The sequence below is a fragment of the Equus asinus genome, chromosome 16 (assembly GCF_041296235.1).
Source record: "Equus asinus isolate D_3611 breed Donkey chromosome 16, EquAss-T2T_v2, whole genome shotgun sequence".
Lineage (NCBI taxonomy): Eukaryota > Metazoa > Chordata > Mammalia > Perissodactyla > Equidae > Equus > Equus asinus.
Window position 1 is genome coordinate 41,805,042 of NC_091805.1, and position 11,628 is coordinate 41,816,669.

General features: G+C 43.8%; 1 protein-coding gene across 3 annotated transcripts in view; it reads right to left on the reverse strand.

Annotated features, from left to right (window-relative positions):
* SORT1 (sortilin 1) overlaps positions 1-9,309 on the reverse strand; it is a 61,845-nt gene extending 52,536 nt beyond the window's left edge. Inside the window, exon 1 of one of the 3 annotated variants that reach the window (XM_044749397.2) lies at positions 8,797-9,309. In XM_044749397.2, the coding sequence (XP_044605332.1) occupies positions 8,797-9,234 (438 nt within the window). In that variant the 5' untranslated portion in view covers positions 9,235-9,309. Of the gene's footprint in view, positions 1-8,545; positions 8,636-8,796 lie in introns of those variants that run through there. The other 2 variants (XM_044749396.2, XM_070486972.1) reach the window with 2 other exon arrangements.
* Positions 9,310-11,628: the final 2,319 nt, after the last annotated feature.

The window sequence follows — 11,628 nt, forward strand, 5'->3', positions numbered from 1 at the left end:
TAATAGTACTGAATCTTTGCTGAGCACTTATGATATATAAGGCACCACTGCTACTCTACAGATGAAGAAGCAGGCTCAGAGGGGTTAAGTAATTTGCCCGAAGTCACATAGCTTATAAGTGGCAGGGCAAAAATTCAAATTCATGTCTGTCTGACTCCAGATGACATAATTAACGACTACTCTTTCTCCAGCACTGTGAGAGACAAAGGTGGTGAAGGACTCATAGTACAAGTGTGGCCCCTACCTTCAAGGAGTTTACAACCTGTGGCATAAAAATCTAATAAATGAAAGTAAATATAAGACAGAATACTATAGTTAAGGGCTGGATTACATGGCATAGTTAAATGTTGTAGGAGAGAACAGAAAAAAACAACCAGAGCTAGCTAGAAGGGCATTCAGAGAGGAGGAATGCCATGAGAACAAAAACAGAGAAGAGAGCACATGGCGAGCTAAGGGGACTGGTGAGAAGGTTGCCTTAAGTGGAACAAAGGGTGAACAGAGGGCAGGAAGTGGTGAACTATTAGCTTAAAGAGATATATACACAATAAAAAATAATTCTGCTAACATTCTAGCCCTCTATGCTTCCAAGCAAAGCTCTTGAGAAGTACCTATCACGTCTTATTAATATTTCTTAAAACTTCAGAAAGGTCAGTAGAGTGCAAAGCTAACAGCGGCTGCTCAGTGAATGAATGAGGGTGGAATAGGCCAGGAGCAATTTCAGAGCTGTCAACTTAAAACCACACTCACTAACTCTAATAAACTAAAGCTTAATGCAGGAGAAGAGAGATGAAAGTGTAAGCAGTCTTACTTTTTGTAACTGTAAGTTCTTTAACTATTAAGTAAATAACTATACATACTCGAAACTACTACAACCAGCTGACCAAGCATCTGATGGCAGTGGGATCATTAATTTCTCCTCCACCTCCTACAGCTTCCAGAAAGACGCTTTGGACAGAGGATCTCTCCCTCATCTTAACCCCCTTTTCTTAACCCCAAGGACATAAGTGGTACATATTTCTTAATCCGGATTTGGTTCCTGTGAGTATCCATAATAATTCTCTAGGAATATTACAGCCATAGAAAAAAAAATTTAAGCACATACACAAATATTTGGGCATCTAACTGGTAATGCATCAGAAGCTTCGTGGAGAGAATCATTATCGGAGACTCTCAATAAAGGACAAATATACACTAAATCCCACACTGTCTCATTTAATCTTCACAATGACCCTAAGAAGCTGGTAATAGTACACCCATTTTATAGATGAAAAACCTAAGGCTCACGGAGATTAATCTGTCCATGATCACCACTGAAGTCTGAGTCCTAGTCTGACCTGAGATCGTGTTCCCTCCTAACCACTGCCTCAAAGAACTATCAATCATATTAACAAGTTAAAATTATGATGTAATTGTGAAGGTTAAAAAAAGAACACATACGCTTCTCTCATTTCTGCCAATCTTGACTCACTCTCATTCCTGCCACCCCCGCCCAAGCCTGTCACCCAGCCCTGCCAAGTGATAAAACCAAATACATTTATGCCTCATCTGTCTCTTTTTATGCACATGTTCCTCAGGAGTTGGTATTTATCAGGATCATTTGGCTGACAATTGAGCCCCACAGATGCAATAACAGATCAACAGGCTTATTAAGAAATGACATAAATCATACATATATGGTACTTTATAAGGTCTTTAAAACATTTTCTCTTCAAAGCCTCACGGTAATGTCGCATTTTATATGATGGAGAACAGAGGCTCAGAATGGCTAGTTGAGCTCTGTTGAGGGTGCTATGACCGTGAGGAGCAGAGAAGAATTCACAACTATGACTTCCACCCAGGGTCTATAATCTCGCCTTATCCCTAGAGCACATGCAGTGGTTCAAAACATCTCTGTGAAACACCTCCAAATGTAGCACCACACCGGGACATCTGTGTTCTACTCCCGGCCCTTGGCCCGTAGGCAAGTCATTTAGCCTCATCAGTAAAAGCAAGAGATCTGACCAGCTAATCAGCCTAACAATCTATGATTCAAACCGTTAAGCATCTTATCAGCAGGAGTTCAACCTTATCCTTGTTCACAACTGTTCAGAAAAGAGAAATCTGTTCATGGGCTTCATCGCCTCACAGCTCCGGGGTTTCTCAGGCCTTGGCTCACATTTTCCTTCAGTGAGGTCCAGGAGTCCCTGAGTGCTCCTTCAAGTATAAAAGACGGTCTGCCTTGTCCTCTATTCTGCTCTCCTGTTGGACATACTCTTCCAAGACCACAGTAATGGTCAACCTCTAAAAGCAGAACTCTTCTTGGCTCCCCATCTCCACTTCTGGTTTCTTCAGCTCTAGCCTCATGTCTAGCACTATCTGTTAAAACAGTTTCTCCACTAAGTCCTAACACCAAACTCCCCACCCATAGTAGCCCTCTCTTTCCATCCCTCTCAAAGAGTTCTCTCTTTCGACTTCTCCATATGTTTTCCTAGTAACCTTAGTCATATCCCTCATCAATTACTTCCCGACAGAAATTTCCCATTGACCTTTCCCTGAGCATGTCTTGGATCTCCTTGCCTCCGTGCATTTACAGATCTCCCTAGGAATTACCTCTGCACCTTGATTCTCTCTTCATCCATGAGGCCTTCCCAAGTGGTCATATCGTCTTCAAAAATTCTTCCAAATTCTCAGCAAGCCATCTCTGAACAACCAAATCCTTAAGGTGGCACCAATACAGATATCTTTAAGGTTTAATTTTGCTTATCCACAGGCCTGGACTCCACTATATGTAGCTCAGTAAGTGTTTAAATGAATGACATCTATACGATGCTTACATTTAACAAAACATTTTGATAAAACTTCTCATTTGACTTGCCAAATAATCCTAAAGCTGCTTCTCTAGTTTAAAAAAACCACCATAAAGGTCAGAGAAGTTAAGTGCTTGTCCATGATCACACAGCTATGGAGCAGCAGAGCCAGGACTCAAATCTGGGCAGATATCTCTTTTGAATTGTGCATACAACATATCTATGACTTAAATCCCTTTGACAACTAGCAGGTACCAGACACACATTTGGTCTGAACTATGTTGTCTGGGAAGTACTAAAGTTAATTAACATGTTCCTTCCCAGTTCAATTTCCCTTGGTCCTTCAGGGTGATCCTACTGATGAAGCAGACTTGCAAACTGGCTCAAGTACAATAGTAGAACTTAGTTTTTTAGAACATATAGAAAGAAAAGAACAAAACTCTTAACAAAAGCAAATATAAGAGAAAGAGTACTCATAAGTCCCAGAAGGAAAAAACATACATTTTCTTCCGATGAAAATAAATCTAGCCAATTAATCACACATAAGTTTCTAACTAGCACAGGGCTGAGTATACCCATGGTAAGCTGACCTTCTATTTTCAAACACACAGGCAGCCAGGACAAAAAAAAAAAAAAGCCCCAGTTTTGGCAGAGTACTGTAGGGAAGGAAAAAAACAAATTTACTGCTATATAGCTACTGGGTTTGCTTGTGGACTATCCAGGCTAGCAGCTCTGATTAGCATTAGATTTTTCAGCTGATAAGGAATGATAAAGTATTACTCAAAAAATAAAACAGTCAAATGTCTTTCATAATTATATAAAAAAAATACTCCCGCTATCTTTAAGAACACTCGTATTTCACTGAAGCAAGCTCTGGAGGTGGTAACAAATCACCCCCAGATGTGAAATCCAGGCTAAGTTCAAGTTCAACTGGGAAGCAGAACTGCCGCAATTTGCTTCTAAATTCGGAATCAACCAATAAATATCTGTGATTACAACCTCTGGCCTCCTCTCTTCCACATGAATCACAGAATTTTTTTTAGACGTTTTAAATCTAGTCCAAAACTTCTCATGTTGTAGATGAGAAACTGAGGGCCAGATACCGAAATGCCAAACACAAAATAAATGACATTCACAGAAAACTTTCTCAGCAAAACACCACAGGCTCTGAATGGAAGATTTTGTTTTTACTGTGGTTTCCTGAGACTGGGCTTGAGAGTAGAGAAGGAAAAATAGCCTCAATCTTTTTTTAAAAAAAAATCCTACATGTCCAGCATTCACCTAACAACTTCTAAAAGTATGAAGTGTCGTATGAAGATTCATTCAATCCAGCTAGATAAAAGCCACATATAATCAACTCAACTTTGATCCCAGTCACCATTACAACAACAAAAACCTGCCTAGGACTGACTGAAAGTGTCCAGCTTGTTCCTCAAACCCCATTACTCCTCAAACCCACCTACGTACAGATAAGCGAAGCCACACAGACGGTGGGAAGAACAAGTTTTCACCAAGTTTTTAAAAAGAGTAGAAGATGTGATAGAAACAACTGGTTACAAAGGGATAGAAAGGAAATTGAAAATTTTTTAGAAATTTACAAATGCAGTATCTATTTTGTAATATTTTTGGAGCCCTTGCCACACAGCCCTTTGCTAGAAAAGCTGTATTTTTAATTACATGGTTTTGTCTCCTTTAATATTAGCTTCTAATCATATAAAACATCTGAGCATCATTTCTCCAGTCTCAAAACACAGTTCAGGGGCTGGCCCAGTGACACAGTGGTTAAGTTCGTGCCCTCCACCTGGGTGGCCTGGGGTTTGCTGGTTCAGATGGCAGGTGCGAACCTATGCATCAGTTATCAAGCCATGCTGTGCCGGGGGTCCCACATATAAAATAGAGGAAGATGGGCACGGATGATAGCTCAGGGCAAATCTCCCTCAGGAAAAAGAGGGGGATTGGTGGTGGACCTTAGCTCAGGGCTAATCTTCCTCAAAAAAAAGTTCATTTTCTGTGAAGACAGAGCTTGAGGGGTAGGAGTGGATAGGAAGGGAGGGAGAAGAGGAAATGTCACTCTCCTGCTCTGACCACTACAACTTGGCATTAAGCATTGCCCTTCGTGCAAGGATCACACAAGGGTAATAGGCCAACTAGGATAAAGTTAGGGAGCACAGTCCCTATAGTCAACCACGGAGAAGCCAACGCTTGTTGGCAAGAGCTGACTGAAAATCAGCAGAGTGCAGAGAAAGCCTCTATGAACCTGACATGAAAGATCCAATCAAAACAGGAGGATGGAGAGCCTATTATTATTGTTCTCATTACAAAAAGAAAATAGTCATTAGAAATTGACCTTCTTCAATTTCTTCATTATGACCTGCATAAGCCTTCTTCCAATTATTTCCACAGACAGGAGATTCAGATTTCTAATTAAAAATCACTATGCACAGAGCCAACTTTGAGTCAGCATAGAACTTCCCTAATTATTACACTGCGTTCTCTTTGAGCCATTCTTACCTGGCTAGCTCTCTACTCTCACCTCAACAACAAACAACAAACCTAAGACGAAGACTAACGTTTCCTCAGATAAATATACTTCAGCAAATCTCCTGATACTTCTAACTAAAATCCCCAATGCATTAGTCATTTTAACATCCCCTAGGGTTAAAAGTCTGATTAGTATACTGCATGGGAGTGGAATCCTCAGGAGGATTTCGCTCATTCTGCTCAACCAAGACCAAAAAGGAGATACTACAGAACTCCTGTTCCTTGACCACAAAATGAATGGATGAAACCCAGGAGAAGATTAACTAGAGGTGAGGGTGGGAGTGCTGGGGAAGGCAGTATGAAGAGAGGCTGAGTAGTGGAATAAAGGAGGCAGTTAGAAAGTTCCCAGCAGTTAAGAGCACTGATCTTCAGATTTCCGGGTGTTACAAAGATCCACAACAAGAGGCTGAGAGCGGCAGCTCCCTGAAGCCTCCAACAGGCACATTCAGTCCTGTCAGCCTGGACTCAGCCCTGCCAGCACCAGGAAACAAACACACACATTCTTCTCAGAGCTGACACCGCACACAACACGCCTTCTCCACAAGGCCTGTTTATTTAAGAAACCAGATGCTTTGATGTCGGGATACAAGTTGGGAAGTTATGTGTAAAGAAGTAGTTAATGACAGAGCAGAGGGAGGACAGAGAATGAGCAACAGTTCCCGGCTTTATTAATCATAAGATTAAAAAGTTTTAAGGAAGTTGTCAAATGGTCTGAACACAGGAATGAGAAGTAAGGAAATTATGTCAGCCACCACCGTAACTCTGGCCAAGGCATTTCATCTGTTTCTTCAAGACAGAGTTTCATGCCTAACCTCAAAGGGGTACTTATAGGAGGAATGTTTTGAAGCAATCCAACTTAGCAACCAACATTAATAAAATCTCCTAGGCTTGCTCAATTTCTCTCCTGTACACAGGTTACACATGTCATGAACACTCCAAGCACTTCAAGGAAAGAATCAGTTAGAAGTGTGGCATGAAAACAGTTTTGGGTTAAAGGCAAAAGGAAGGTTATTTATTGAGTCTAAGGAAAGAACATTTATAAATACACACACACACTTGTTGGATTTCATGAGTGAAGAAGCCTGAAGCGTTATAGGTCATTAGGGCACAGGTCTCCTGAAACCAGAAGAATATAAAACTACTATCATGTTTTAGTTCTACTTCCTTCTTAAGAAGATTAGTTAAATGCCAACATAGTCTCGCAAGCCAAATAACCACAGAAATAGGTCTAGGAGATTTGCTAAAACCTTCTGAGGCTTTTCATCCTCTTTCCTCTGTATCTTGGTACCCCCAGCATCTAGCACGTATTTGGACATTTGGAAGGCAATCACATACACTGACTACATGAATTAATGTCACCTGACAAGAACAGCAAGTTCTATAACAAATAAGAAGAGAACCAAGAACTGTTGATTCTTCTTGGGAATTGAATCCTGTCATTTTATGAAAAACTACTCTAAATGGCACCTTCCCAGCTGTACAAAAGTGTACGATATCTCTGATAAAAAGTTCTTCTGTCATGGTGATACGTTTATCTCACACTGCTTATAAAGGGTCCAAAAATACTAGATCTCTTCAACACGATTTAGGATGCTTTGTCATGACTTCTAAAAATATAGAACTGAAAAGCTGAACAGACCATTACATAACAATTCTTGGTTAAGGAGGTAGACCTCAACTGCTTTATTCAACCATTTCCAAGGTGAAGAAGATTATTAACAGTGCCTCCACTTTTACCACATGTACACGTTACTTTTTTTAATTTAAAATGATGGGATCTCTGAAGAAGAGACCAAGGATGATTAACAAATGCAAAAATAGCTACTCAAAATTAGATCACTGGAGGAAGGTTGAAAAAAAAATCATTGGAAACAGTAGCTAAATAAAATGAAAAAAGTAGAGGGAAGTTTCTCTATATATGGATGTCAAAGAATGAGTGGGTTCAGGTCTGCTCTCAAGTACATTTGGCCTAAGGGCCCCCTGAGCCAGTTTTTTCAACGTCTTGCTTTAGAAATCAATATACTACAAATGAGATATCAATTAAACTGGGGAAGACTCTTGAGGAAAGGAATAAATGCACAAGTAGCCACAGGTCCTAAAGGTAGGTCAACCAGCAAGAGAAAAACCTAAAATACGGAGTACAAATGCTGTGTCCAGCTGGCTCAAGGAAGGAAGTGGTCCTGTTATAAATTAAGCATCAGTGTTGTAAAGCCTTTCTCAACTCCCCACTGTGAGATGGAAGTCTACACGATTATTGTTTTTCTCGTCAAACAGGAAAACTTCCCAGTACTCATTCCACCCTATCGGCGCCCAGCCTGTCCCACCCGTCAGCACTAGCTTGGCCACCTTTATGCAGCTGCTGCTTGGAACCCATTAAGTGAGGTTATCCCTGATTGCTTGTGCCTTGACTCCAATTGCCCTGGGTCCCCAGCTCTGAGAATTCCGCACAGATAACAAGGACAGTCCAGGTAGAGGGAGAAAGATAGTTTAAGGGGAGACTGAGGTTGGGCTGATATGGAATGCACAAGGACAAATGCAGTTGGTCACTTATCTCTGTCCCCATGTGCAACTCTCTATGAAAAAGGAAAGGATATAACGGAGAAAATACACTAAATTGAAAATACATCATGCAAACGTGGGTAGCAACAATTAAATCGTTTTAGAAAAACACGAGGAATGAAGATGCCCACGTTGCACTGAAGCAAGGAGCCAGGACACGCCTAACAATAGGCTTGGTCAATCCAGCAGTGTGCAAAGGTTGAACCGCTTGTTCCCAGGGAGAGAAGTGCCACGATTTTTAAAGTCTTTGACTAGGACCCAGCTCAGAGCAGAGTATCTGCAATGTGTTACTTAACGGTTAGAAACCTTGTCACAACAGAATGTAAACATCCTGGTCAGAGTCCGATGCCACCATAGAAGGTCAAATTGAAGGCGTAAAAGAGATCACACACACTGCCATCCCTTTTCCAAGCTTGTTCCGTTAACTATTAAAATACACGCAGTAACCTAACCACTGCTTTGGGATTCTGAACACCCGCCTACCCGTCCTGAAAGCACAGACCCAGAGAGGACACACCTTTGCTTCTGCGCAGCCCAACTTCTGCAAGCACTTAAGAGGTAATTATTCCTCCAGCTTCCTGGTGGCTTCCAGCGTTATTGGATCCTGACTCTTTATACACACAGAAAACAACGACGCTCGAGAGATTTTGACAACTTACAAAAACGAATGCCATGAAAGTCGAAGACTGCCTCCCCTATGACGAAACACAGCCGCTCGGGCCGCGGCGCCCGGGGGCCGCTCCCCGGGCCGGACTCCGCCCGCCGCAGTTTCGGGGCCGCGGCCCGGGGGGCGCGGGCGCTGCAGGGCCGGGGGCTCGTCGGCGGAGCCGCGAGGCGCGCGGCCAGAGGAGGAGGGGCCGGCGGCGGCACCTCGCGGTCCGGGCGGCGCCCGGGCCCGGCGCCCGCTCACCTGGTGCGTGTTGTTGGCCAGCCTGGCGACGAAGTCCCGGACCCGGCCGCAGTCGTCGTCCTCGTCGAGCGCGCTGCGCCGCCAACGGCCGCCGCGGGGAAACTGGCCCCCGGGCGCGGCCGCGCGCAGCCCCCAGCTCACCCCGACGGGGCCGGACCAGCGCGACAGCGGCGCAGCGGGCGGTGGCGGCGCGTCCAGCCGGTCCTGGCCGAGCGTTGCCCGCGGCAGCAGCTGGAGGAGGAGGAAGAGGCCGAGGCCGTGGGGCCAGCGCAAGAGGCCGTCCGCAGCTTTCCGGGGCCACTCCATCGCCGCCGAATGCCGACGCCGCCGACACCTGCCGCCCGGCGCGCCCGCCCACCCCCGCCGGCGCCGCGCCACACCCCCGAGCCCGAGCCCGGCGCTCCTTGGATACGCGCAGCCGGGCCTCTCCGCTCCCATAGGCTGGCCGCCTGTCCTTCTTCCCCGGGCCACTCCTCATTGGCTCGCGTCGCCTCCGGCTTCGGGGGTCCTGGATTCGGATGCCAAGATGCGGGACTGATTGGCTGGAACGTGGCAGAGACGGCTGAGGTCATCCCCTCCTCGCCTGGCGTCGCCAGGGCCGGGCTTCCAGAGTTAGCATTGGAGCTTTCCGCTTCTTCTAGTGAAGCCCCCTGCTCCGCGGCGCCCCGACCTCTTGCTGCTCCCTCCGGCATCCTCAAGTTGGGGTTGGGTTAGTCCCCCTCCTCTCCCCGAGAGACACTTCTAAAATTATTGGGGTTGCGGCAGCGCCTGGAAATCTCAGGGAATCCCTGAGCCTGCTCAGCTGGAAAAGGGGGCTTCGTCATGAACCGGCGCTTCAGGTTTTTAACCCCCGCGCACTGGAGCGCCCAGTGTCTGCTGAAGCCGCCGCCTTGCTGCCAAAAAGGTGAATGCGAATTGTGTGGGCTACATCCTATGGAGCCAGATAGACATCAGGCTGTCCGTGACTCAGGCAAGCTTGAAGAAAAGTCTCTCCATCACGGACGGCCTCGCTCACCTTCTTCTACAGGGAGTTAGGCCAAAGTTGGAATTGCTTATTGGGTTTCCTGGAGTTAGAAAGTAGCTTAGATATGAGGGTCAGGTAAAAGGGGGCGAGAGAATTGCCCAGTGCCTCCTTTAGACGTCATCGTTTCATAGATGAGTATTTATCTTTACCAAAGTGCCTAAACCCTGCAGTGAGTGCACTGCACATTTTGGGTTTTGGTATATGATGTCCCCTAGATTAGCACCCCGCCTCCAGTAAATAAAACTAAACCCCTACGCTGTGCTGTTCCCTTTATCGCAGAAAGTGCGCGCACAGAACTTCTAGAACATGCAGCGCAGGTAAAACCAGTTCTGGATCTTAACCCTATTGACTCCCTCCCTTCAGAAGGCTACAAGTTGTCCAGTAGAAAAGGTAGCAAACAGAAGATACAAAGAATACAAAACGTTACATCCAAATAAAGCAAGCAACTAGAAATTACTTTTAACTATAAACTAGAGGTAAACCCAAATAAGAATATATTCATTGTAGAGCAAAATGGTGCAGTGCACCCAACCCAATGTTTACATTAAAATCCTTCTAATTGGGTTACTCTGAAAACAAAGATTTACAAATTTATGTTTTTCCAGAACAACCATAGTAAGACGTGAGAAGTGAAAAATACTTTTGAACGGCATCTGAGCAGGATGGTAAAATCACTAGAATAGCCTTCCAAGTTATCAGCTACTGAAATGACAAGATAAAGCTCGATGAAAACTGGTGAACAGTTTGCTCCTTTCCATTAACTACCATGTGTCAGATTATTTTTTAATCTATGCCAACCAAGGAGTAGATCACAAGACAGTCAGTTCCAGTAGCATGTGATTAGCTGGGGGGAGAAAAGGGGCTATACAGGAATATTTCTTTGTTCGGGTGACACAAAGATGAATGGTCTATTGTCTTACTGTCTGAAAGGAAAAAAGTCAACTCAACAGTGCCATCTCCTGGAGAAATTCCTAAATACACGTTTTAACTATTAAATTGTTGCAATTATCTGTACTTTCGTTTTTTAATATATTGCTTTTAGTTCTCATTATACGCTTACAGAATATATATTTCCTTCCTCAAACTGTATCAGCTGCTGAGTACCTTGGTACCATGGTACTTGGCATAAGGCACTGAGAAAATGTTTGAATAAAATGTTTTTAGTTTTTCTCTGACACAGGCACTAAATACAAAAGTTGCACTGTCAGTGTGCATACTGACACATAAGATCTTACCTTACTTGCAAGACTAAAGTATGTAAATTTATCTTATTACTAAAAACCATACTTTTCTCCAAGATAAATTTTATACCAGAAAGATGAATAGAAAGCAGTTACATTCACAAAGCCATTGCTTTTCCTAGTAAGATCATTTGATTCTATTTAAGTTAGACACAAGAAGAAACCTTGCAGAGTTTTAAGATTCTACAGAGAACCAAAGTTCTCTTTCAAGAATGCTCTAATTCTATTCTTTCAAGAATTCTAAAATTAGAATTATAGAGGGTATGAAATTTACTGTTTCACCAGTTGTAGTCTAAGGTACAAATACACTGCCCAGGCAGTGGGAGGGAAAACAGTGTAAGCTGAAGCTAAGAGCTATTCCTCAGTATTTTTCCCCCTACATAATGCACATAAGACACTACTCCACCTCTCCCCAAAGCAGCATGTTTTTCCATTTCTGCATTAACCAACACTGAGTTAAAGGGAATATTGTTTATGGTCTAATTCCCCCCACTAGAAGCTTCATGGGAGCAGACCCTATCTAGTACTTTTACAGCTCTATCCCCAATGCCTAATACATTACTTGGC